Here is a 27,735-nt window from a genome sequence, read left to right as displayed (position 1 = left end):
ATGGAGAATGACCAGTCTCCCACCTCACCCGGGCAGGACACCCAGGGGCAGAGCGGGGAGAAACCAGCCCCCACGGAGCAGCCGGGTGCCCGGCCCGAAGTAGCCGTGTGTGACATCTCGGAGGAGCTGAGCCGGCAGCTGGAGGACATTATTAAAACCTACGGGTCTGCCGCGAGCCTGATGGAGAAGGAAGGTGCCGCCACGGGAAGCGACAGGCCGGAAAAGGGAGAGCCAGGCAGCGTGGAGGATGCGGAGTACGAAGATGCGAGTGAGGAGAGCGAGAAAGAGAAGCTGGCTCCGGGGGACGCTGCCAGAGCGAGGGAGCCCAGCGGCAGCAAGGAGCAAAAGCTGGAGAAGAAAATCCTGAAAGGACTAGGCAAGTACTTATGTACTTACGCAGCCCTTCTGCGAACAGAAGTAAAACCTCCCCGGTCCTTGCTTTCCTCATGTTAAGCCTCTGCCATGGATGATAGGGACCTCCAGTTACCACTGAAAATTACGGTGACTGCTACAACTTTTCTCTAACATAATTATTTTCAGCAGTTACCCAACAGATACATGTAGCCTGTATCAGATATTAGTCCTTATAAAAAGACAAAAGCTTAGGATTATATCACACAATACTGATATACTATTGGGCCACCCAAACTAGTTAGCCAAATCTGTGAGGCTGACAACACACTGCAGAAAGTTGCTCCTTAGATGAAGGAAAATCCAGCCTCTCGTTTCTGCCTCAGTAAAATTTTTCTTCCTCGGGTATGACTTCTCAGTGGCCGTAACGGTGCTAACAGTGGTACGTGGCATGGGAATCTGCAGAACAAACCCCACTGTCATGCCCAGGTTGGTTTTCATCTAGCAGACCTGGGGACTCACCATGGACTATATGAAATAGGTCAATACGCTTATTTTCTCTGAGCACAGTGCTTATAGAGCACCCTGGCCACGGCAGGGCTCCGCTAGCTGAGCTAGAAAGAAGTCTCAGATAATTTTTGTAAAGTATGTCCTTTCTGCTGGGCAGCCACTAGAGAGCAATGTAGTTACATCCCAGTCTAGCAAACATGTCATTTATTTCCCTCCCTACACTTAACTCCTGCCAGTCTTCAAGCCTCTCTTTTGCATGAGAACCCAAACCCAGTCGTAGACTAAGCCTATAGAAAAACCACTGCAGGACGTTCTCACAGACAAGGGACTAAGCATTGGAGAGAGCAGGGAATTTTTTCCCTAAATCCCTTGAATGTTGAGGAGAAAGAAAGTCCTCAGTTTCTGTTGCCTTGGCTTTGGTGCAGTTATTGGTACCTCCCCAAGATCAGTACAAACACTACCAAAGCACAGTTCTCCAGCTGCACTTGCAAAATTTTTCACTCCAGGATTTTATTTTAGCTCTCTTCAACTTATTTATACTTAAACTTATTTATACTGGAGCTGTAGAGGGAATTTAGTGTGAAATAGTGGATTTTCCCCACAGGCAGTACTCCTGGACTGCACTAGACTCAAAGTAGAAAAAAAGTCCAGCCTCAGGCAGAAAGAAAATTTGCTCTTACAGCCTCGGGAAACAGGAGCGTTTGGAAAAGTACAGCCAAGCCCCGAGCACCACAGCCAAGCCCCGAGCACCACAGCCGTCCTTACCTCCAGGGTCACCAGGGACATTTTGTATTTGATGAACAAGCTGTGTTCAAGCTCCAGCTCATACTCTGGGCTGAAATGAATACCAAGATGTATCAGAAGAGAAGCAATACACAAATGGCTATGCAGTGATTTAGCTATGCATGCCCAGAGAGTTATTAGACTGTCTCTGGTATCCATAGTCTCTTCAGCGAGTCAGGGGAACTGATTTACACCACTATCATGCAGCCCAGACCTGGCGGGCAGCACCCGCCGCTCTCTGATTGTTTCCATCCGCAGCACAGTCTCCGTACCTAGCTTAATCTTCCCTACGTCTTGCACGGGTTGAGCAGCACAGGAGCTGAGTACACCAGCTTTGATCAGTTTTCACCTGCAAAGGGATCTGGTTTCTGAGCCTTCGGGGTCCAGGCTGTTTCCATCCTATTTCAGTCAAATGTGCCATATATGTGACCCAGTCATGTTACAAAAACATTAAATGGAAGTCAGGTTATACAGGACAAAGACATTTCATAGCCAGTGCTTTTGCTAGAGGACAGCACATTACTGAGGGCTGAAGTGGAAGAATATTCAAGGATGTTTGTTCTTGTGGGGAGAAAAAACCAACAGGAATTCATAGCAAAAATTATTCTTTTCCTTCCAAAATGCCTCATTTCTCCCTCAGTTTTCACAGATTCATGTATCAAACAACCAGTTTCATAACAGTACATCAGCTACAAACCACCTCTACCATCAAATCTCTGCTTCTTTCTTTTAAGGGAAGGAAGCCACCCTACTGATGCAAAGCTTGAACAAGCTGAATACTCCAGAGGAGAAGCTGGACCTGTTATTTAAGAAGTATGCTGAGCTGGTTAGTACATTGTTGGTTCTCTTCTATGCAAACTGTCCGTACGGGAAGGTATGAAAACCATGTGCCATGCAGCATGGTCAAACCTCCTGTAGTTGTAGTGTCTGTCCTGTTAAGTGAATCCCAAAGTAATTGTCAGGATTAAGTAATCAATTACGGGTCAGAAGGAAGAAAAAAGTAAAAAGTGGGGAAAACAAGCTGGACGTTGGGTTAAAAAGTTGATGAGGTGGAATATTTGTACTTAAAGGTGAATATACCCCACAGACCCACACTGGAGACTAGTGACTAGACTCCTACCTTTGCCTTCTGCCAGGAGTCTTGCATACCTTTGTATGCAGGTGTTGCTTTAAATTATATATCGGTGATTTAACCAAAATGAAGATAATACAAGGCTTAGTATAAAAAGTTAGGAAGCAGAAAATCAGAAAACAGGAAACTGAAGCCGATCGAGAGAGAAACCACAACATAGTGAAATGAAGAGTCAAAGCCCCTGCCACCATAATGTCACCCCTGTAATAATGCCAGCTGTCTGACTCTGTTTTTTCCTCACTTAGGATGGGTTATTGTCAGAGCAAGTATTTTCTTCTAAGTGGTTAAAGGGCTCTATGGCCATAAGCTGTGGAAATCTTACAAATGAAAAGGCTGCAGCATTTTACAGTTTGTGGAGTACTGAAAAAGGTGCCAAGCAGAACATTGACTTTATAATTGGTTTTATGCACAGATGTGTCCGTCCATGTCTCATCATAATGTGAAGTTCAGCTTTCCTTTTTTTTCATGTAAAATCCTATGATTTCATAAACCGGGCTCAGGCAGTTTATGGTTTAGCCCATGCTTAAAGGGACTTCATGCCCACAGATTAACTGAAACAGGTCTTCTTGTTCCTCTATAATGTACTTTCCACTGCATTCAAGCATTGCTGGAGCACTGTATACAACAGGGGCCATATTGCTAGTAACCCATCCAGGAGAAAGGCGCTAAAACAAAAATACCGAGCATTCGTTTTCGACATCCTGTGCAATGTCACTAAAATAACTCATTTAATAAATACAACTAAAAGCTTGTTGGAGCAAACCTTACACAGCTGAGGTGTGTAGTGTGATTAAGAGCTTGTCAGCAGTCAGCTGTAGCAGCTACCACTCCCTCTCCTCCCTCTTGTCCATCCCCATCACACACTTCAGGCCACTTGTTGCTTTTGCTGAGTTTGCTTTGCAGCCCGTTCAGCCCCCCGGTCCGACGAGCCATGGGGTGACACAAGCGCTCCTTGCAGCGTAGCGCAGGGGACGGTGCAGCTGGACGCCGGCAGTGGCTTCGGCTGCGTTGGACCCTACGCGGCAGCAGCGCTCGCCCGCGGCCGCCCAGCTGGCTGCTGTTGAACTGGTAGCGCGTGCCCTGGCACAGCCTGCGGGTACAGCAGGGGATGGAAGGCATCGGGGAAGAGCACGGGCTGGTGTGGAGGAAGCCATGCCTGCGGGGATGGGGGAGGAAGACGTCTGGGCACAAGCCGTGCCACGCTACTCGCCGTCAGAGAACGTTTTACTCACTAATACTGGTGTAGGCAGAGTGGCTGGGGTTAGTAAGGCAGACCGTGCCCATATTTTAGCTTTTGCCCACAAGCGGCTGTTGCAGAATTGCTTGTGACCGGTTTATTTTCAGAGGTCTTGAGGGTCACGCAAGTGCTGGGTGCAAGAACTATATGCTAATAAATAAATATGAGTATTGTCATTGTCTGCAGTGGGGTCAAGATAAAACTTTTTTCCTAAACTGAGAATTTATCTCTCTAGGTCAGCCTTCAAAAATCATAATTCCTTCTATTTGTAGTTCATATTAGCTAATATTTCATTAATTATTCTTAGAAGTTTGGCATTGGGAGCCCTTTTGTCATTCTTATTTACCAATGAGTTCCCTTCCTCAGCGCAAAAGTAACACCATGTCTTAGACATTCCCAAGAACTTTGAAATACAAGTTTCTAGTGCAAGCCCTTTTTACTGAAAAAAAAAAGAAAAAAGAAAAAAAATGCTTGGAAGACTTCTCATATCACGATTAAGACTTATTTTCTTCTAAGCCCCCTATCTCAAGCACAGCTTGAGTGAATCATCTAAAATTTGGATAAATCATTATCTGCTCAGCACAGGCTGTGCATGCAAAATGTGAAGCAAAAAGAACATTTTTTTATGTTTTTTAAAAAGGAAGGGGCCAAAATCAAGCTTGTAAAAGAAAACAAATCTGAGCCTTAATTACTGAGAGGTTATTTTTTCCCCACAATCCTAGAAAAATTACTTCAGCCAGTGCAGCTTGATTAGAGGCAAAAGCCCCTATTCTGATCTACTGGGGTAAAAAACATACAATACAGATGCAGAAAGTTGAGCATAAACTGTAAATATACTTCAAGCTGGTGCCTGCATTGTTTTGTGATATGCCTAGCTGTGGTGATTTGATTGATAATACACAGAGCTCTGTACTGTAAGCACAAATTACAGAACATCTGCAGAAAACAGATCCTTGGGCAGAGAAAGTGTAAAATATGATGCCTGTTGACTGTCTTGTTTGAGCTGCACATCATTCACCTGCACTTAGAAACTTTCCCAGTCATACTGGGGTTAATAGTTAATACTAGTGGTACCGTACTATTAGATAATGTAATCTTAGTAGCAACTATTACTATTAAGGTTTGCACATTGCAGCTCATGTGCTGCTGTTTTTCAATGGGAAAACATCAGAACTTCAGAAAGGTCTGGCAATGTATGCACGCCGTAATACAGCGAGGGGGGCTGCTGGGCCTTGGAACAGGAGGAGAAATCTTTAAAAGCTTCAGAGGTGAAATGCTGCTTTGATGTATCTGTTACGGTGTTAACTTGCACTGCAGGAAGTTTTTTCCAAACAGCCAGTAACAGGCACGTGTCAGAAGAAATACCCGGTCTGTGTGGGGACGGCTATTAGCAATGCTGTTGCTGCCCCTCATCCCCCCTCCAAATATACCCTCCTCCCTCCCAGCCCTCTAGGGAAGGCAGGAGCCACGCACCCACAGGAACAGCAGCTTCCCATGAGCGTCAGGGACTGTCCATATCTTCTTCAGTAATTAGATAGATCCAAAGAGCCCGAAAGAGGTTTGCAGTGGGTTCTGCAAACCACCCCCGTTGATGACGGGACCTCCAGAAAGACAACTGACGGATGGTCCCATGTGTGCCCGTGGGCGAGAGGAGCTTGACAAGAGGAGGTGCCCACACGTCGTTTTGGGGAACTCCTCCCTGAAGACCATCCTCCTCCATCAGCAGTAAAGCCTTCACACAGACGGCATCCCTGGTCTCCAGCGCCTCTTCTGCTGTTGTTTTTTACAGCAGGTTCCTGTGTGTATCTGGGAAGCCGCTTCTTTTTTAGGAAGCCACAAAACAGAATGAGCAACTGTTGCGTTATCTCATGATCTGGAGAAATCTCACCGCATAAAGCACTACCGGCTGCTCCAGTTCCTCACGTTGAAACAAAAATAAAACCTCACATATTGCCTTCAAAGAAATTCAGACCAAAGAAGGAAGGGCTGAAATGGTGTGATGAGAGTATTAAAAATTATGTTCACTCACCCACAGTACAGCACACTCGGGACCGTTGCAGCAAGCAGGCTTGGGACTCTCTCCAGGTGGCTTGCTCCTCTTCCACCAGCAATGATAAATATAAAATGCTTGCTAAGAGTTTAAGAAAGTGTGAAGCAAAAGAGTTCATTTCCTTTTCTTTCCTTTCCTCTTCATTTTGTTTCAACCCCCATTCCCCACCCAGCTTGAAGAACATCGCACTGAGCAGAAAAAGCTCAAGTACCTGCAGAAGAGGCAGGCCCAGATCACCAAGGAGAAGGACCAGTTGCAGAGTGAGCACAGCCGAGCCATCCTTGCCCGCAGCAAGCTCGAGAGCCTGTGCCGGGAGCTCCAGAGGCACAACAAAAACCTCAAGGTGAGTGGTGGCATTATCAAGGTACCTGGCAGTTTGGGGGAAGAAGACGCTGGTGCCTTCCCATCTTGCCCTAGCACCAAATCAAAGGCACGTTTGCATCTGCATGTGCAATATATCATTATATATATGCTCTAGCCTTGAGGCCCGTTTACACCAAGACCCTTTTACTCCTTGTTTGGAAAAATCCGAGCACTTTTGGACTTTGAGTTTGCGCACGTTATCTGTAAGCCCTCCTTGCGTTATCAGGGAGCTCAGCGCAGAGAAACCCAGTGGTGCGAACAGACCAGGTCCTGAGGCTGCAGGTGCGAATGTACCTGCATGGACAGAATCGTAGGAACACCAGCTTTGTTCCAGGGGACTCGCAGAAGGTGGCCAGATGTTTTCATTTCAGCGCCAATTTGAGCGCTTGGCCATTTTCATGTGATCTGTGAGGGTTAGTCAATCACGACATTTGCCTCAAGACGTCAAGCTGCAAGATAGGAAAGATGCCGACACTGTGGAAGTTGTTCGGCTTGCAAGCATCAGTTCAAAAAGGAAATTTGCAGGAGCGTTGAAAGGCTGGGATCCATATGCCATGTCTGCCTATTGCTTGGTGCATCATGCCATTTAAATGTGAAATTTATAATATGATTGTGCTTCTTGAAAAATTTTAGGTTCAAGAAGCACATTTCTGTTGTGATCTTCCTTTTTTTCTGAGTACATGTTAGTAATGGTGGTGTTATTATTATACAAAAAGCTTCTGCTTTGATCTATTAAAAATCCTTCTTTATGGGGATATAGTTCTGTATAGAATTACACATATGAATTCTCAGCAGCAAGAATTTCACTTGATATAACCTCTATTAACTGTAACGGATTTTTGTTCATTTCCACCAGCTCAGGAGCGGGCCTTCAGGGTCTAGCTCTGACTTTCATTGTACGTTGGTAAGAATATAGTTGGGAGGGGGAATGGCCATGTGTACACTCAGACTGTGCAGTAGTAGAAGGACAAAAGCAGTTTAAGAGATAGTTAGGAAAACTAGAAGCAAATCTCTGTGTGTTCAGTTGTAGTAGCAGAAAACTGGTAGTGCCAATGAAATTTGTGCCTGTCATTTGTACAAGACCTGAGCTACACCTTGATATTGATCCACACTGATTTACCAGACCGTCTTCGGGCAAAATCTTTCAACAGAATTACAAGCCAATTTTAAAGTGATTTAAGAGTACAGTGTACAGTGGTTTACATAGACTTAACTGAGATTGCTAAAACAAACAAATCATATCAGGAGAACAAATCAGCAGAAACTAGGGTATAGAGAAAAACTAATTATATTTGGAAACCATATTTGGAACAGGTTTTGTCGAATTCCTCTTATGATTTCCCAGCTATCATAAGCTTATTAAACTCACTACTAGAGCACGATTTTTCCTTTCTCTTTGCATATAAATAGTTCATTACACATTCTACATTTAGGAAAGTCTCTTTCCACTTGTTGGACTGTTTTACTTTGGGACTAAGTCCCCTAAATAAACCTATCCATTTCAGACTCAGTTCTGATTTTTATCCTGTACCTATGCCAGGTGAGCCAGGAAAGGTACCTGAGCTGATCTTGTAGTAGAAACAAGTGTTCACATTTTGGCCACACCTTTCCAAAAATTTGGAGACCTTTCAAGAAACCCAGAATACTAGCTTTCCTCTGGTTCCTGTGCTTTCAGTGTAAAAACAACAAGGTTAAATAAGCCAGTAAGACAAAATATACTTGCAGAATGAATGAGGATTAAATTACTAAACAAAGGCATTCAATATTTTTACACAGTTTTGTCTCTCTAAGAATTTTAACGTAATTCTTGGAATATTTGCCTTTAAGCTTTAGCTCCTGGACATCTGTGAATCTCCAGAATGTCATCTGTTTATTTAAATGAATGTGATTTTCTTTCGCTTATGACTCTGCTGAGAGAGCCCAAAACAGGAGAATCCATCAAATGTTATTTCTAAAATCTCCTGCTTAAGTAATTTTTATTTTGGTTTTGGCAGGACAGAGAAGCTGATTCATAATTTTTTAGCACTTGGGATTAGCACTTCTGATTATGTTCCAGAGCATGGAAAATAAAAACGGTAGAAGATTGTGTCATTTCAATGGCACAGGAGAAAACTGGCCTGTCCAGATCACGAACCTCCTCTGACTTGCCATGTGGTACATTATATGCACATCACGTCATGCAAATGTCATCTTCACTCATCTGGTGTGTGGAATTCCCATTAACTGGAGATCGGTGCAGCCAAGTGGTGATGAATATGTAATGCGGAGCTGCGCTCAAAATCCACAGTACAGATCAGAGAAGAAAAGTCTCTGGTTAGTATTGGATACTGGCCTCAAAACCCGACTTACTGTCCAGCTATCCAGATTATTTCCTTGCAGTTACACTTCACAGCAGAAAACAGATGTTTAATTATCCCTTCAAGAAAAGCAGAATAAATGTTCATGACATAGCAGGATGCGTTCCCACTGCAATAGAGAGTAGCTCTGCTAAGACCAACAGCAACTCATTTCTCCACATTGTTCATGTTCTGCCAGTTATCTGGCAATCTGGCAAATCAGTTTTCCCCTGTGGCTACTCCTCATCTTGTAGTGACATGAGCATCTCAGGTCCCTTGTCCTCCCTGCTGCCGGGCATTAAGCAGCGACTTTCATGCAAATGTCACAACAGTCAACAGCTTTGGTTACGGGCTCAGCTGCAAACTGCAGATCTGAGGCTCAGACCATACTGCCTGGGAATGAAGAGAACGGTTCATCCTCACTCATATCATCTCGGATGATATGACTTCAGCAGACCTCATTCTTCTCGAGTTGCCCCAGAGGGGCATGAGGACCAGAGACAATCCTGCCCTTCTATTTGCAAATTATCCCACATTCTGGTGGTAAATCCCAAACTGCAAAATATCCTTGCCTTAATTTTACAAGGTTTTTATTCAATGCATTCTTACATTTTTAGCAGTAAAACTAAAGAGTGATAGTAGTACTGGAGTAGGACACAAGAATGTACCTTTGATAGGGTGGGTATGGAGCACAAAGATTAAGAAAGGGCAGAGGAAAAGGAACAATAGTTTATGGCTGGACTTTGTCTTCCACAACTGGAAATCTAAAAAGAATTTACAATGCTTAATTTTTCTCACTAAAACTGAGCACTTAATTTAAAGCTATTAAAAGAATAAGCACAGAGTGAAGCAACTGACAAGGCCAACCGTGGTTTGTGTGTTATGAATTCACCATGATGATGCTGAGAAGTCACCACCCCAAGCACCCTCTGCTCTGCTCCCTACAACTCAGGAGCTCTGGACTCCCCACAGCTACTTCAGCTGCAACAGCAGCAACACAAAACAGAAGTCAATGTCAAGCCTCCAATCTGGGAGAAAACTTAAGGATCTTACTTCGCACTATGGGGGCTTGAAATGGGAAGGACTAAGGGACCTGTTAGAAAAAAGTGCATTCTCTCAGGTTAAGGGGACAGGTATAACAAAGACTTGGGGCTGTAGCTTTGTGCTAATAAAACATGGGTGATGCCGATGATTTGAGGTTTGCCAGGCTGCCCCTGCCCAGGTAGGGTGGGTGAAGGGGAGCCGACACTGCAGCCCCCGAGCAGAGCTGGCAGGGACCGGTGGCACCGTGAGCACCGAGCCCCCTCCCGGGCTCCAGTGCAGGTGCAGCCTCAGCCGTAGGCTTTTCCAGCTAGTAAAGGCTCAGGTTTAAAGCAGACAACTCCAAAGACCCATCACTATCCCCACGGTATTGTCAGGAGCACCTAGAGATTGAAACCGTAATACCGTAGGGCCCGGGCGCCAGCCTACCCTCAGCGGGGCGCTGGCAGCACTGCAGCCGGCTCCGCGGCACGGCACCGGGGCACAGCGGGGTTTTGCTCCTCGGCACAGGGAAGGGGCAATGCCTGCGGGTCCCTGCACAGAGCCGTAGCCGAACGGCCGCCCTCCTGCTCACACAGCTCCTCGCACGATACCGAGGATTTAACAAATCACTGCCATTTTATGAGGCACTCTGAGGGGCTCTCTGGGACGCACCCCAGCGCCCCAGGCAAATAGCCTCCTCAAATATCTTTTTCTCCGAAGCACAAGAGGTCAAGAGAAATACCATGCCCTGCAACTAAATCCTTCCTGGCTCAGTGTCTTTAACCATGAATCTTTGTATCATCTGTGCTCTGTATAATTATTCTACCTCAGCAGAGAGGATGAGCAGGAAATAAGATCCTCTGAGTAACATATGCATGATTTGGTTGGGGTTTTTTTTTTTCACATTTGCATGATTGCTACTCTCAGGATGTCTCACCTTGTAACAGAACTGCGTGGTGTGACTTACACACAATTCACCAATTTTTTGTTTTATATTCAGCTAGTTTTATTACTCCAGAGAGCTTTAAATCACAGCAGTGATGTGCTGTAACACCATTTGGTCCACTGAAACAATAAAGTATTTTTGAGGAGGGACGTTCTGAAGCCGTAGAAATAGGACTCCAGACAGGCAAGTTCAATTTCTCACTCTTGACTTCTTGAAGTGAAAGCACCTCGTCACTCTTCTCCCTGCTCACGGCTGCACCTATACAATGGAGAACAAAAAGGCATGAGCAGTTTTTTAACTAGTATAGTAGAGGTAAAACGGAGTTCTGGCTTGATCAAAACTATCTAGGAATTCAAGTTAAATTTGCCAAAGTTTCAAACAAAAATAAAAAGGACGACATTGTAAACATCCCCTTTCAAAAGAAAAGGAAATGTTTCATTTTGGGAATGCTAAAGCAGTTGATTTAAAACAACTTCTGAGTAGCATTTTTAACTCTACTTTGGAACAGCATTTCTTTTCAAAATTGTCCTGAAAAGAGTTAAACAGAAAGTAACTACAAACAGAACACAGCTCAATTTCTGGTCAAGCAAAATGCTTCAGGCTAATCCAAAATCACTCTCACCAATTTAAAAAAAAAATAGTTAGAGAGCTTCTCTTTAGTCTTGCTGCAAATTTTTCACGTGTCCAATTTCCAACCCAGGTGCTGAACCAGGACCCCCTGAAGTCATTCGTCCAGCTCGGTCTGAAATTCTTTCTTCCTCGTCAGAACGAGAGTCTTTCTGGGCTCACACACTGTTTTACTCTGTTTGTGGGTACACACACGTGTTCTTGTGTAAACTGCCGAGCACAGCAGGCCTTCGTGGTGATTTCCGTGCTCTACGGCGTTATTAGCACCAATGGCTCCAATACTTTCCTCCCGTCATCCAAGGCATTGTCATCTTTGTCACTCCCCAGTCAGCGAAAGGACAAACATCTCCCACCTTGAACAGCAGTTGTCCAAGATCAGGCTTCTGTTGTTCATGCTAAGTAGAAATTGGATCATTTGGTCCTCATCTTACTTTAAGAGTAAGGCCTGAATCAACACCTTTTATGTCACATTTATGATAAAATTATGCCTCATTAGAGTCAGCTAAGGCTTTATTCAAGGATATTTATAGAAAATAGCCATATGCAGTGTTAGCAGAGATTTTTATGTAAATGATCATGCCGGTTGAAACCTTATTAGAGTATGCCATTTCCATGCTGTGGAGTGGGTTCTTAACGTCTTTCTGGCATAATTTGTAACTACAACAGATATGGTCCAAGCCACTGTACATCAGGATTACATTTCCCAGAAGGGCAGACTGCCCTGGAAGGAAATGAGTAAGGAATAAAAATAGTCCGTATTTCTGGATCCAAAGCAATGAATCCAGATTCTTTCTGCATTATCTTTTACATAAATAAATCCAAACCAGAATTTCAATAACTGGTAAAAAAAAAATTCCATCAATCTTTCTCCAGGCAAAATTGTGATTCTCTGCTTTGATTCCATAAGAAACAGCCCACAAGCTTTCCTTGATTCCTCTACCTAATAAATTAGTGCAAATGTTGGTGTCAGTCAAAAAGTTAGGGAAGGAATTGGGAGGGATTCTATGGAAAGTAATGGATTTCTCTTAAAAATAAAAATCCCAGAGACCATAAATTTGATATGAGGATTCCTAGTTAAAAAGAGGCATTTTAAAGGGTGATTTTTTAATTCAATCAAAACGAATTTCCATAAAAGAGCTTTTGACTACTTTCACTGAATATCTTCTTCCAAAGCAAAAGCTGCGCTGCAGTATCATGAATCAAGACATGCATGTATGTCCCCTTTTCCAGGCTTGCTTTGATCTGAAACTCTGCTCTACATCTATCTTTATAAATGCAAATTCTTAGTTCCCTAATTTTTTCAAGGCCACTGTGTAATTTGCTCTGTAAATTTAGAATCATGCCTAATGCTGGAGCAGATGAAAGCAAGAAAATCGCCAAAGAGGAATGCAAACACGTATAATCCTTCCAAGGGGAGCCTTATGCTGCTCCGAAACGGTACCTTTCTGGAACCGCTTATCACGCGTCTTACCTACACGGCTGCGTTCTCTCCCATTTGGCAACAGGAGGAAACCATTCAGCGGGCACGGGAGGAAGATGAGAAGAGGAAAGAAATAACTAATCATTTCCAGGGCACGCTGAGTGAAATCCAGGCTCAGATCGAGCAGCAAAGCGAAAGGAACATGAAGCTCTGCCAGGAGAACACGGAGCTGGCAGAGAAGCTGAAAAGCATCATTGACCAGTACGAGCTGCGGGAAGAGGTGAGAGCAACGCCCCGGTGCCAGCGGGGGAAGCGGAACCCATCGGCCCGCCTGTCCTCCCCGCTGGTTCTCGTTCGGGTGTCTCATGGAGGTACCGAGGGCAGCCCCCACCGCAGGCTCTGCGTGGCGAACTCCACGGGCAAGGGGTTGCGGGGGCCAGCACCCCACCGGCAGCACCACCGGCAGCCTGGCCTCTGCGGGGAGAGGGGCCGAGGCGCCTGCACAGCAAGGTGTGCCAGCTGCCTGCTAAGCTGCCCCCCGGCCCCCTCACAGCTCCCCCAAATCCCCGGGGAGCCCCCCCAGCACCCCTTTCCTTCTTCCCCCCAAACAGTCCCCACTGAGCACCTCCCAGCTCCCATCTTTTGTGGACAGCCTGCTCTGCTGGTGATGCCAAAGACGCTTTTGTTCCCCCCAGACACAGGTTGCTGAGAAGGGCTCTGGAGTAAATGCTTTGACCCTTCCCAGAAGCGGAAAATGAAGACAACAGATAAAGGAGGCCCTTTGCATTGGAATAGATTCTTCTTTGCAGGCACAATGCTCACCATAAGATCTAGCAGTCGATAGACAGATGGGAAATTATTCTTCCAGTAAACATTAGAGTTGGTCAGAAAATTTTGACACAAAAACCTCCCTCCAGGAGGTTTCCCAAAATACCTTTTTTTTTTTACTTGGATGACAAATACTAACAAATATCACAATGGGTCTTTTTATTGTTTCTAAATACATTTACTGTGAGTCTCAGTGCAACCAGACAACATTATCATACTGAATAAAAGATAAATAATCTGTCCTTACAATCTGGAATGCCCGATTCAATACATGCATTTCCAGATCTGTTGCATCATGTGTGAAGTCTCATGCTGAATGAAGGAAATGTACATTCCTGTCTTGTGGTTTCTATGAGAAGACAATGTAAAGCGGAGGCATGCGCTCAGAATATTTGCTCCTGTGAATTTTATCTAAATGAAGTGAGAGTGAAGAGGGCTCTCAGCAACATTTACCTCCTGAAGGTCACCATGGAGCCAGATGTTTTCCAGGCCAGAGGAGGCCTCTGGTTCATCTGGTCTGATCTCCTCCCCATCCCTACTCGTGCACTTTCACCCAGGCCCTCCAAGCCCACGTTACGCATGTGAGGCCAGAGCAAAGGGGATGTACGGAGCTTGTAATTAGAGAGAGGAGGGCATGAGCTGTGCACATGCTCCCAAGGACTGCAGTGTACCTTTACGCATTTATCCACACAGTGGCTTGGATCTGCTGGCCACTCCAGCTCCAAAAAAAGTGTGTCCCTGCATATTTATTATTGATGAGCAAGTATTTGCTCTGCAGTTATATTGAATTATACTGATGACTTCATATGTAGACCATAGAACCAGCAAAGATACTAAGGTGCTTTTTAAAAAACTTTTTTTTGCTATAATAAATCAAAACAGATAATGTAAGCAGATAATGTAATCCCTTCCCATGCAAATTCTGGCACAGTTTCTTCTTATCAGCACTGTAGGTTTTTAGTAATTGCAATAGGTTGGGAGTCCTTCTGTTTTGCAATATTTTTGTCTTATGGGTGTTCCACTAGATAGCTGTACATGCATGAGTGTGAAGGTCTGTGTACACAATCAAACCTGTGCATTCAGCAGAATTTATTTTCTTACAGCACCTTGATAAAATATTTAAGCACAGAGAACTTCAACAGAAACTGGTGGATGCCAAGTTGGAGCAGTCCCAGGAAATGATGAAGGAAGCCGAGGAGCGACATCAGAAAGAAAAGGAATACGTACCTATCCTTCTAATCTGTCTGTCTTTTACCTAAGTTTAGGCAAATCTGAGCCCTGCATGCTATTTCACTAATATATTGGTTCTTCAGTCCGAGGTGGGATACAGTAGCAGAGGCATTCGTATTGCTGCCGTCAGTGCTCGATGTACAGGAACAGCCCCTGAAAGGCTGCTTTCACCGGCATTTACAGCTTTTGAGCCAAACTGCAGAGCGGTAGGCTAGAGCAGACCGCTCCAGCTAGCTCACTGTTACTACACAGTCGATTCATCATGACGTTGGGTCAGGTGAGGCCATTAGTTTCCAAACAGCTCTGATATTTGATACTTCATCTCCTCACATGATAAATGAGCACATTTGAACTATCAACCAAGAGAGGAGAAGAAGAACGTGGGGTTAAAGTGAGATGGCTGGAGGCCGGTAACCCCCCAGGCTGAGAGCCTCCCCAGATGTCCGCCCGACCTGGCGGAGGGGACACCTCGAGCGGGGGACAGCAAAGAGCAGGAGAGATGTCCCCCGCAGGCACAGCTGGCGTGGGAGGAGGGCAGTCCTCCCTGGTCTCACACATTTTGCAACTCAGTCAGATCAAAATTAATTTTCTCAGCCTGCCTGGTATTTTCACAGCACTCCTAACATCTACAAAGGATGGGAGTTTGACACTAACATCTAGTCCCTCTTCTCAGCAGAGGCAGCAGCTGAGACGGCTCAAGGTGAGCGACAGGCTCTCATGGGCTGGAAGAAAGCTTTGGTTTTCACCAGTCCTCCAGCTAACTCAGGAGCAGCATGAGAAAGCTCTTAAGAGAGGATATTTACCCCCCTCCCCATAGCTAGAAACAGGTACATTAGCACAGGCGTGGCCAAAGGATCATAAAATATGGATGAATATGAGGGGCTCTAAGCCCTGTGAGTGGAGCACAAGGGAAACACAGCAAACACCTCTTACCAGAAATTGCCCATAAGAGCATTTGTCCTCCTTCCCTGTACCAGTCTTGCGGCGGGGACACCCACGGCTGCTCAGCTTTACTCCCAGCTCAAGCCTGAGGGGGAAGAGGAGCCGGGGCTTCTCCACGTGCACATCTGCATGTCACTGCATGGCAATCTGTGGTCCAGCTGAGTTACTCCCTTTCACTGCAAGGCCTGTGCAAAGCCAAAAGCCAAAATTTCATTCATGACAGTTGATTCTTGGCAGATTCAAACCCCAGGAAACATTTCCAAGAAATCCCTTACAATGACAAAGCAAATTTGGGCTTACTTTACTGCAGTCACTGTGAGATTTGCTACTGAGTAGCAGATTTCAGATACTGGGGGTTTTTCAGATTTTCAGATACTGGATTTTTCAGATACACCAAAGAGAAGAAAAAGATGTGAAAGATAGGGCATTGGCTCTATGGAAAATTGACCTATGCAAATATATATCAGTGACCTTTCCTGCTGTGTCTTACAGAACGTGAGTTTTGGGGCTGCCTGTTGCCTGTGACTGGCCCTGTTTCTAGCCAAACCTTCTTTGCATATTTTATCCAGAACTGATACGCACAGTTTTATTATTTTCATTTCTTTTAAAGCAGTGAAAGTCATCCCCATCTACGTTCGGGAGTGGGAGATTTTCTTTGTGTCTTTGCTGTATGTATGACTAGCACCTATGAAATAACATGTTCGAAAGCAAGCCACAAAGCCTTTAGGTAGTGGGTGTATAATGATATGCACCATGTAAAAGAACATTTTTCACACCGTCCAAGCTAATGCTTAAAAACCCTGCCTTTGAGGTAGGCTGGTGATGCATGGCTAACATTACCTCAGAGCAAGGTAGATTTAACTGAGGAGCTTAAGTGACCGGCTAAAAGCCAGGCAACAAGTCAAGGCACAATTAGTGCGTCGTGATACACCACAGGTAGCCCAGCACCCAGCGAGCTGGCCTACACTTGTCTCCCACCTCAGTCGTATTGCTGAGTGCTTAGTCCCAGCGGGAGTAATGTGTGTGCATGTATGTATGAAATCAAGGTGGCTCTGATGGAGTCCTCTCCTTTAGCTGTATCTTTCTCCAGCTCAGTAATGTGCAAAGTCAGAGCCTTACTGCATTTCAGCATCCTGTCATTCCAGGGAAAGGCTTTCAGAACTACATGCCAGTTCTCTCCATATTATTTTTTTACATCCCTGTGGATGAATTTTGCTGCAGGATTTTGAAAATGTCATTAAAATAATTTGTTTTAATATTCTTTTATCTATTTGATTACTCTTTGAAGACTCACTTTGATGTCTTCCTATGCAGTTGTTGCATGTAGGAATCTTTGCCCCTGACCAAAATTTCTTTACCTCAGACAAGGAGAGATGTCCCCTGCTGCAGCCTCTGTACACCACATCTCAATAGGCTGGTCATCTCGCTGCTTGCACAATTCACTCTACACATGCAACTGAGAATGTGGTTCCCTATGTAAGGAGCAACGGTTCATCCTGTGTGGCCTTCCCAAAGGGTCAACTTTATCTAAGGATGCAATTTAACTATCATCCCATAACTGGTCAGCGCTACTTGGACTTCTTCCCCATACCATACATTTTTACCACTTGTAATACCAACTTTGAAGTGCAATTAATTGCAGTTTAAAGCCTCTGTGGCTTTCAAGTATATGACTGGAAGGTATTGATCAGATTTCTACATAATTGGAATTTGCAGAGTCTGGCAGCAAAAAGAGAAGCTAAATTTTTATTAAGCCAGTTCCTAGATCCATGTCATTAAATGGGAATGTATCTTCTTGGGGACTGGCTTTTTTAGTCCTGAGTGTGATGTGACCGTCTGGGCCTCCAGCAGCTATCACAGCTCTAATAATATAGTATAACATCATCACACTTCACTGAAGTGCTGCTTTGTAAACACCACATGCAATATTTATTCATTTCTTTATACTTCAGCCTCCTTGTTAACACTTCATAGCCTATTAATAAAAGTATCAGTTCTCCTGATTCATTTTCTCCCAGCTTGGTGTTTGCAGATGACCTCAGGCTGCATAAGAGTGTGTGCTAATTTGAGCAAGCCTCTCTGTGGCTTGCTTCCATTACAGAAGAGTTTATTAACTCCTGGATTTTTACCAGCTGCAGAAGCTATGTGGGTCAGTAGGAGAGAAGAAGGTTTTCATTAACAGGCAAAAGAAGCAACTTTCCTTTGCCTTCTCTGTCCATCCCTTGTGCTGTGGCAGAAGACATGCCGCGGGAGGTGGGCCATTTTCGTTATCCCAGGCACACTGGATACAAAGGTAACCCTAGCTGAGATTTAAGCAATACGGACAAAAGCCCAGTTCTTGGAATTAATGACTGGCCTAGAGACTGGGTAGCTAAAGGTTTTCAAAGCACTTTTCATTAAATCATTCAAACAAGACACCCTATAATTCCTTAAAAAACAAAACAAAACAAAACAAAACAAAAAACCACATTAAAAAAACAAAAACAAAAACCCAAAGAAGTAGATATCAAAGAAACGTGAAACTTAAAAATCCAGGTTTCATCCTTTAAAAAAAAACATTATTATTGTGTGTGTAAAACATACCCTCTTCCAAGAAAACAAATGCATGAACTTACGTTCATTTAACCTAGGCCTACACATACCATCTCTTTTTACTGGCTATGACACAATCTATTTGGAATTTTAGTCAATAAAATCTAAATTCAAGTATTTTACTTATCTTCATTGAACCAAACATCACATTAAATTCTGAAAATAAATGTTGAGAGGCAGGTATAAAACAGAATGTGATATTTCTTCATACAATGCATACTTGAGCTGTAAAACATTCTGATTTAGGAAATTGTAAAAATTCAATGGGACCAAATCAAAAAGCCAAACTGATGGAAAAAATATTTTTCTAGAGCTAATATATATATATGTATATGTATCTACATGGACACCAAGTGTAATTCAGATAGGCTTTGTGCCACAAACAGCTAGAGACAGGGAGGGAATTCATTATGTCATTCAGTCAGCGTTTGTAGGGTACATCCTCAGCTCTTTTGCCACATGGTATTCAAGTAGTTTACATGTGTTATTTCCAACAAAATAGTTAGAATATAAGTTTTTACTAGCAATCAAATACATTTTCTGCATGTGGTTATACTCACCTTTCACGTTCAATATGAGAGTAGGATCTATAGACTTACATAGTACTTTTATTTTCAATATATTTTCAGAGCCCAACTGTGCTATTTTAAACAGTACAATTTAATCCAACAGAAGAAAGTCCTGTGGTAAACTAACTTGTTTATATCTTTTTTCTCAAACTATCATTATCATTCTTTTTTTACAATACGTTTGGCCTAACCAGTAGGCTCACTGGAGCTCTCTCACTGGAGAGCAGGAATCTGGCCGGAGCTGTGCTGAAATGAAAGTGCCAGAAAGTATCATAACCACGTTCTAAAAGTCTGGTGAAGATATGGTTAAATACCACACTTTTTAGAGCCCACTGTACTGCACACTTCATTCCAAGTAGGTTATAAACTCCTGTTCAAATATGCCTTTGCCACCCAAATGCCCTGTCCCTGGCTAACACTAAATACTCTGTCTTGCCTAACTCCTCTAATTGCATTCATCTGAAAGTTAGACCACTCCTTATCAAGGTAGCCGTGGCAAAAGCATAGGTAGCTAGAGGATGAGGATTTCCAACTGATAAACTAGGGACCTAACGATTTTCTCTCTGTTGCCCAAAACACAGCTCCTGAACCAAGCTGCAGAATGGAAGCTCCAGGCCAAAATGTTAAAGGAGCAAGAGACTGTCCTGCAGGCACAGGTGACGTAGGAGAGGTGATTGCATGGTGTGCCTTTGTTTCCCAGTTTTTAACCCATGAGGCACGTTCCAGGTAAAGTATCCAAACTACTTTCTATATATTCCTTCTAGCCTCATTCTACACCCCATAGACTATTGCAAAGGAAACAGGCTATTTTCAAGCCAACTGTAAGGTAATGCCCGTACTGCAGATCATAGTGTGGCATGTAGTTCATTTAGCCTCAGAGAAGAGAAGGCTCTGGGGAGACCTTATCATGTGTTGCCTTTCAATACTTACAGGGAAAGATGGAGACAGCCTTTTTACCAGGGCCTGTAGTTACAGGAGCAGGGGTAATGGTTTTACACTAAAAGAGGGTAGATTCAGATTAGATATAAGGAAGAAACTTTTTACTATGAGGATGGTGAGACACTGGAACAAGTTGCCCAGAGAAGTTGTGGATGCTCTATCACTGGAAATATTCAAGGCCATGTTGAACAGGCCTTTGAGCAGCCTGATCTAATGGAAGATGTCCCTGCCCAAGGCAGGGGGATTGTACTAGATGATCTTTAAAGGTCCCTTCTGACACAAACCATTCTGTGATTCTACGATTTATGAGTGTTTACAGTACTCAGCCACACAGCAATGTATGTGCCTTGGCTTGATTATTCACCATAGCTAACCTTCAGGCAGGTTTCTAATCCAGCGAAGCACTGAAGTACATAGATGTTGTGAGACATGTTTTACCAAACTGGACCTGATGTGCTCAGGTGCTTTTCTGGACTGGGGTGAGAAGGCAGAGCTTTCATTCACTTCAGCAGGAATTCTGCCTGCTAAAGGCTTATACAAAGGGTCCTCTAGGATTTCAGTATTCAGTTAGAATTTGAAACTTTCAATAAAATAAAATTAGTTGCCAAAATTACACTAAGAGTCAGGTTGGAGTGAAAGGCAGATACTACACTTTGAGAGAAATGCAGTAAGCGACCTTGAATACGAGTGGGAAGACTACGTGACATGCTGGACGTCCACATCAAAAAGAGACAGCATCTGTAGATTTTCCTAGACTTACAGAAACAGTCATGCAGATTTATCTTCTTAGACCTGTCTGTGGGAAAGGTCCCCGCCCAGCAGAGCTTGCAGGGGGGATATCAGTCCTGCAGCCCCTCGGCAGCTGCCCAGCTCCTCACCCATCAGCAGGCCCCCTCCTTGCTCACAGTTTACAGTACTGGTAAGTTGTTCCAGCTCTGCCCTTGTAGATGGACTAATTCCTACCTGTTGAGCATTCAAGAGAGGCTAGTGTTAAACTGATAACCTGGAAACACGCTGTTCTTCACGTGTTTTTCCAAAGGCTAAGATAAGCAGGTAGCACATCGAAGAATATCCCATAAAGTGCTGCTGACACCAGTTTGACAGGTTCTGCAACCAAATCCCAAAGGCTTCCAGCTGAGTCCATCCCAACTGTAAACCTGCTCCCAATTCTCTCAGAGTGATTTTAATTAAACTTTTATGTTCAACCAGAAAGAGTCTTGTAGTCAGGCAGGCCTCTGTAGCCAGTTTAATGAAACCGAAGGTATTGATAAAAGGTAGAATATATTAAGCATACATTTGAAACGGTAAAATTGTTTGTAGAAAAATCCAGTCAAACAAGTCCGCAAAAGCATTGATAACACATGTGCCCTTTGCAGACTTCCTTAGACAAAAATTGATTCACTTGCTGAAATGAAACATGCAGTTAGGTGTTCTGCTCAAGTGTGAGAGCTGTCACTTACACAGCAGCCTGGAATTACTGGGAGGAGGATGATGATGATGATTATTATTATTTCCAGTATGGTAGCACTGAAGGGACTCCCTCATGGACCAGATGCCATCATGCAAGGTGCTGTGCAAGCACAGAAGAGAAAGAGCATAAAGAGCTCCTTGATGCAAACAGCACAAAGCAGATATTAACAGAGGAACAGCTGCATGGAAATGATGAGAAGGCATTGGTCAATGAGATGAGGAGAAGCCATAATATAGCCCTCGCCGCCCGCTATAGCGGGTGAGGTACCACTCCATTTTAGAGGAGGTGATGAACACACAGTGCTTCCTTGAGCTGTAAGGAACCAGGGGACATCAGCTTTGTGCCAGCCTGTCTCTGGGCTGAGGCAGCCTGAGACAGCCAAACCTGGGATCCGGCACCAGCTCAGGGAACACAGCCAAACCACAGTGGTGCTTCCCATGCTGCATGCCCTCCCCAGGCATGTTGCTCAGGCTGGCTTTTTTAGCTTCATGCTTTGAGCTGAGGCCTTTAATTTTTCTGTAGCCGGCGCAGTGCAGGCTATGGCAACGAGAAGAGCGTAACAGAGGCAAAGGGGCGTCCTCGCTGCAGCCCCCTCACGGCAGGCCATGCTGAGCTGCCCCGAAGCCTTTTGCACTTCCAAGCCCCCACCTGGCAGCAGGGCTGCCTCCGCTCCCCCTGCCCACGCCGTTAGGGGAGCGGGACGGGTGGTGGGCAGCAGCGAGGGGGTCCTCGTCTCCCCAGCCGAGGAGCACGAGTGCCTGCTCCTGGCGAGAGACAGCGCTCACAGGCTGTTCCCAGCCGCTATGAAAACATTCATCTATTATTCAGATTTAAATTGCAGAAGCTATTCCTGGTGCTACGGTACTGCCTAGGGCCCCAGCCGAGATCAGAGCTTGCCCTGTTCAAACATGAAAGGTTTTTAATCTTATTAAACAATAGGCAAAAGTTGGAAGGGAAAAGCAGAGACGGAGAATCTTAGGTGAGTTTTTTTAAGACAATGGCTCTGGGCTAGGAGCCCCAGTTTGCTGGTTGCCACCCCTGCTCCCTCACCTGGCTTTGGGGTGTGCAGGCATTTCTCCTTAGAGCCACGATGTATATTCCAAATGTCTCACTTGGTATCAGCATCCCACTCAGGCTGCTGAAACAAATCCCTCCGCGTTTCTGTTTGTGCGTAAGTCACAGCCTAGGATAAATACACACGTGCAAGCTTCAGGCCAGCTAGCTCCGATACTGGCACCACAGAGCTCTGCGGGGATTAACCTCCCATGCCTTCACCCAGCTCGGCGGGGAAGGGCTGCATCCAGCGCCGCACTCATGGCCACCGGGACACTAACTACCTAGCTTAACCCGAGCTCGGGCACATCCACCCTACACGGCAATTGTGGCCACGGCATTTTCTAAGGATCATCATAACAACTAACCGGAATGACTATGAATCAGAATATAACCATATTAAACCCACCTCACTATTAGCAACATTTTCTAAATCTTCTTTTCCTCAGTAACTGAAGAGCAGTGTCGGGGAGGGTGCATATCAGCTGGCACCTCATGAAATAGCTCCCAGCTAACCATCCCGTCAGCTCCCCGCCGGCGCGGGGAGGGCAGCCAGCCCCCAGCCAGAGGGATGAATAGCTCAGGCTGCTCTTGCACCTCCCGATGCCCTGCGTCCCCCCCTCCTCAGCCACGGCGTGTTACGCCGATCGCACTTTTTCTAATGAGAGCTGTCAGCTGGACAGATGAAATGTCTGACCACCAAAACACTGCTGGGGATGCTCTGGTGCCAGAAGGAAGTGGCTGAGTTGGAGCTGGTCTTCTTGCCCAAAGAGCAGATAACGGTGCTTTATCTATGTAGCCTCCTCCTTTGAAAGTGCTTCTCCCACTCAGAAAAACAGAAAAAGTAGAAACCAAGAGACTCTTACAGAAACACTCAGATCTTTAGAACAATTTTCTTCAAAGATGTCCACATATAAAAATATGTCCTACTGACAAAGTACAGCCACAGATGAATTTTCATGTGGCTACCAGGTACAAACTGATAGCAAAATATGGAGCCCTAATCTTAAATGTGGGCACATTGCAACAGATCTTTCTTCTGCTCTGCTTCATGATGTGAAGTGAAGCTGGCAGAAAAGGCTGGCAGGGGATTATTTCCTCTGCCTTTGCTGACCTTGCCCGCAGCTGCAGTCCACACGCAGGCTACAAAACAGAGCTGACAAGGTGCCCTCTCAGCTTGCTGAAGGAATCCAGTGCAGGATCACGGCGGTGTGAAGCGAAGGGTGGGCTTTGCTCAGTGGTGGGGCTACCCCGCACACCAGATAAAACAGGAAGGGAGCAGCGATGCTGCTCTTCAGTGGCGGAGTCCGGTGAAGCAGATTGCGTGCAGCCCCCGGCCACAGCCTGAGCCACCGAGCAGGGATTGGAAAGAAGGAAGAGAGAAAACGGTGGCTGCAGTGTGATGTGGGATGCCTCTCCCCAGATCACTGGGATGTCAGAAGCAGCGTAGCCAGGGCAGCACCCAGCTGCCAGCCTGTTGGGTGATCAAGAAGGCAGGTAAGCAGCTGGACAGCCAGGCTGTGCCGAGCTCCTCTGCTAAAGCCTGCCAGAGCTTACACCCTCAGGTTGAAGTTGGAGTTTGGCAACGTCTGCATGGCGAAGCAAGGCTTAGAGCTCAGGCACAGCTCTGACCACGCTGGCTTTCACCTTCAGTTAATCCCACTGCCTGGTCCTGCACAGCATCAGTGGTGGGATCAGCTAAGGTTAGTCCCTGCCCATGGAGATGGCCCAGGGATCGCATTATCCTTTTCCATTGTAGTTCATCCCAGGAGTCCTTTCCTGTAGGTGTCAGCCACAATGGTATACAGAAAAGAAGTATACAGGGCTTGTGAGGAAAGGCTGGAAATCTTTGTAGGCTTTAACAGGTCCTCTTGAAGTCTCCACGGAGTTACCTAGGGAAATGTTTTCAGAAGTCTCCACTTCTAGGGAATTCTTTTGCTTCTGGGCACCCTGTGTAGAGACATCATAGCTGCAACATTCAGGAGAATACGGCACCCATAATTCCCAGGTCTTTGTAAAATGACTGGCCTGGATCTTTCTATTCTTTCTCAGGTTTCCTTTCTGCAACAGAGGAATCATAATAGTTTGCAACCTTAAAAAGATGCAGAGAGTTTCAGTTCCCTGATATTTGTGCTTCATGATCTCCAAACAGAGCTCATTTCCATGTCCAAACACAACACTTGTTTTATTATCTTCTACCAAAGAAGAAGTTCACCATCCTGGAGACTGAAATTACTGTGGTTATTTTTTTCCCTGTTAATGCAGATCACTCTCTACTCTGAAAGGTTTGAAGAATTTCAGAAAACATTGACCAAAAGCAATGAAGTGTTTGCCACGTTCAAACAAGAGATGGAGAAAGTAAGTAGCGGTTCTGTACTTGAGACTCTCCTTTTAGATTTTGGTATTTCTCACTGCAATAATTTTATCTGGGATGGGGACATTTCTGCACATTTTGGAGAACAATCTCCTCAACATCCAAATAAGATCTGGGGCACACTCATCCACAACTGACAGCAGCTTAGACTTCAGCACTGCAAGCTGAACATTTCACTCTCCCTTTCAGCTAAAACTGAAATTGTCTTGAAGAACAAACTTTTTTTTACCTAAAACCTAATTTGGTGGTTGGGTACAGACCCCTTGGAGATCTGTCCGGAGCTGCATTTGTCAGCCCATGTCTCCATGAATGCCCAGAGCCTTCTGGGTCACTGACACTGGTATGGAAAGGTTGACACAGGCTACAGGTCTTCCCACTGGAGTGTGTGGACAGAGCTGAAGCCCACCGACACCTTCCCACCATTAAGCCCAAGTGACTGTTTACTTGCAGTTGGTGTATTTATTTCCTGTAATGAATGGGAATCAAAAAACAAACACACCCACTTTCATAATAAACAATGGTCTGCTCTGCCAGAAGGGCCCCAAATCCTGGTGCTCTGATCCAGGCAATATCTAACGATTTTCACAGAGTTCAGCCTGCAGAAAACCAAAGGGAAAGATGATGCTATATAGCTAGCAGTGTGTGTTGGAGGTAGTATAGAGCTGACTAATCCAGAGGGTTCTTGCTTGATGGTGCTGGCTCAGAAGATACAAGCGCTTCTTTAACCTCCCAGCAATACAACACTGTGGTCTTTGTACAGAGAGAAACAGAATAATGTCACCTTTTCCTTGCCTTTTGTTTTTTGTGACAGCTTGTACTCTGGGAGTTGGCTATACTTTTAGACGCATCACCAACTTTAGGACTACAGACTGGAGGCTGAAAGCTATATGGCCGCTACTTAAAACTAAATCCACCCCCTAACATAAATTATTACTTAGCACAGCCACTACACCTGCTGGTAGTACTGTTACGAGTACAGCCAAAGACCTAAACAAAAGGGCTGCTCTAATTTAATCTGCAGCATGGAATTCCTGTTGTGATTCAGCTTTTTGTCCCATTTCTATAGATGACAAAGAAAATGAAGAAGTTGGAAAAGGATACTGCTACATGGAAATCCAGGTTTGAGAACTGTAACAGAGCGTTGCTGGACATGATTGAAGAGGTGAGTGGTCTTTTTCTTCTCAGGATCCACCTCTTCCCACACATAATGCCTTTAACTAGGAGATGAGATGACCTGAAACCACCAAAATGCAATGAAACAATTGTTCTTGAATCTAAGGGTCTTTTTTCAAGCTACCGTGATAATTATATGACTTTTAAAAAAAAAGAGACAAAAATCCTGACTGCTAGGGCTTTTAGATTGTGCAGAGACATTCATTACGTCCACGAGAAACTGAATTATGTAACTGTGAATTTTAAGTGCTCTAAAAATGTGTGATTGTTAATAGTTCACTTCATGCTACTTTCTTTCTGCATAAGAGCATCCACCCAGGGAATTAATGTGCTCTAGCTAATGAACTTTAAATTCATGCCTTTTGTTAACTTCCTGTGTAGGCAAACTCTAAGAGCCAAAAGCAAGTACTTGTGGTTCTCCATAGTTTTAAACATGCTGTCACAGGGGCACTGCAGAGGAAATTCATAAGCATGTTGGAACTGCCTGAAGTTTCACCCCAAACGTACACTGAACTTGTGTAGAAGTAATAAAGTTTTCCAATTTAGGCTGCTCTGACAGAATCTAGAAGCAAAATAACCAAAAAATATAATACAGTTTGCTTTCCCCCAAAATTCACACCCATGCCCACCAGAGGTCCAGGTAGGCTTTTGGACGCTTACCTGTACGGACATCCACTAAGTTTTTACAGCTCCACAGACCATCAACAGGTATTCCTGCAAATATTTTTGAGTGAAATTGATCTGAACCTCTATGGAGAATGCTAATACACTACAGTAACAGGGGTGAATTTCCTCTTGCAGCTACAGTACAAAAGACCACAGTTATTGTAGGGCAGTTGGTGAAAGCCAGCCACCTGGCAGAGTCCTGTGAGGGCTGCCTAGATCTCAAATTGCTTCCTAATTGCCAGTTCCACCAATGAATTGCATGCACCCAAACTCAGTCCGCACCTTTGTCTGATGTCTTTGACCACAGAAAGCCATGAGGTCCAAGGAATATGAGTGCTTCGTGCTGAAAATCCAGAGGCTAGAGAACCTTTGCCGGGCTCTTCAGGAAGAGAGGAATGAATTGTACAAAAAAATAAAGCAAGCGCAGTTCCCTGAAGAGGTGAATGGAAATGGCATCTTAGAAGAAGACGACGACGCTGATACGAGCCCTTCCTCCTCCGAGCAGGCGAGCATTGAGCTGCGCGCTACCGACGAGAGCATGCTGAAGGAGCTGGCTGAAGCTTTCAGGGTGTCCCACAAGGCAGGTGAGTCCCTCCCAAGCAGCAGCAGCGATCCAGAGACCTGCGGCACTCAAACGTGTAATGCTGCCCTGGTGCCGGAGCTCCCCTCTCCTCTCACCCCACGGTCAGAGGACAGGAATCGCCGTGAGCAGCCCAGCATGAGCACACCAACGCCCACCGAACACATGCCAGCACCCACTGGGAGCCCGCCAGCGCCCACTGAAAACATAGCAACACCCGCCAAGAATGTGCCAAAGCCCACCAAAAGCATGCCCGCGTTCCCAGAAAGGGTGCCAATGCCCACAGAAAGTGCACCGATACCTCCTGAGAGCGTGCCAGCACCCACTGCGAATACACCAAAAGCCATTCAAAGCATGCCAGCAACCCCCGACACCGTGCCAACACCCACACAAAACATGCCCACTCCCCTTGGGAATACGTCAGTACCCACGAAAAGTGCACCAGAAGCTGCAGAATGTGTGGATGACCCAGCGGAGAGGTCTGACCAAGGTCAGTCTGCAGAGCAAACAGGGGACACAGACATGGAAGCAGTGGATTGA

General features: G+C 45.0%; 1 protein-coding gene across 1 annotated transcript; it reads left to right on the top strand.

Moving 5' to 3' along the window:
- Positions 1-27,735, top strand: TXLNB (taxilin beta). Its single transcript, XM_010295209.1, has 9 exons — positions 1-376; positions 2,379-2,470; positions 6,236-6,406; positions 12,864-13,058; positions 14,710-14,829; positions 19,521-19,595; positions 24,668-24,760; positions 25,843-25,938; positions 26,923-27,735. Exons 1-9 carry the CDS (start codon positions 1-3, stop codon positions 27,733-27,735), a joined length of 2,031 nt encoding a protein of 676 aa, XP_010293511.1.

The sequence above is a fragment of the Phaethon lepturus genome, unplaced genomic scaffold, assembly GCF_000687285.1.
Source record: "Phaethon lepturus isolate BGI_N335 unplaced genomic scaffold, ASM68728v1 scaffold9579, whole genome shotgun sequence".
Lineage (NCBI taxonomy): Eukaryota > Metazoa > Chordata > Aves > Phaethontiformes > Phaethontidae > Phaethon > Phaethon lepturus.
This window is presented reverse-complemented; position numbering and strand designations above follow the sequence as displayed.

Coding starts and splice junctions, on each gene's coding strand:
- TXLNB (XM_010295209.1), top strand. CDS start 1: ATGGAGAATGACCAGTCTCCCACCTCACCCGGGCAGGACACCCAGGGG. Junction 6,407..12,863: donor GGCACAACAAAAACCTCAAG/GTGAGTGGTGGC, acceptor ATTTGGCAACAG/GAGGAAACCATTCAGCGGGC. Junction 24,761..25,842: donor TCAAACAAGAGATGGAGAAA/GTAAGTAGCGGT, acceptor CCATTTCTATAG/ATGACAAAGAAAATGAAGAA.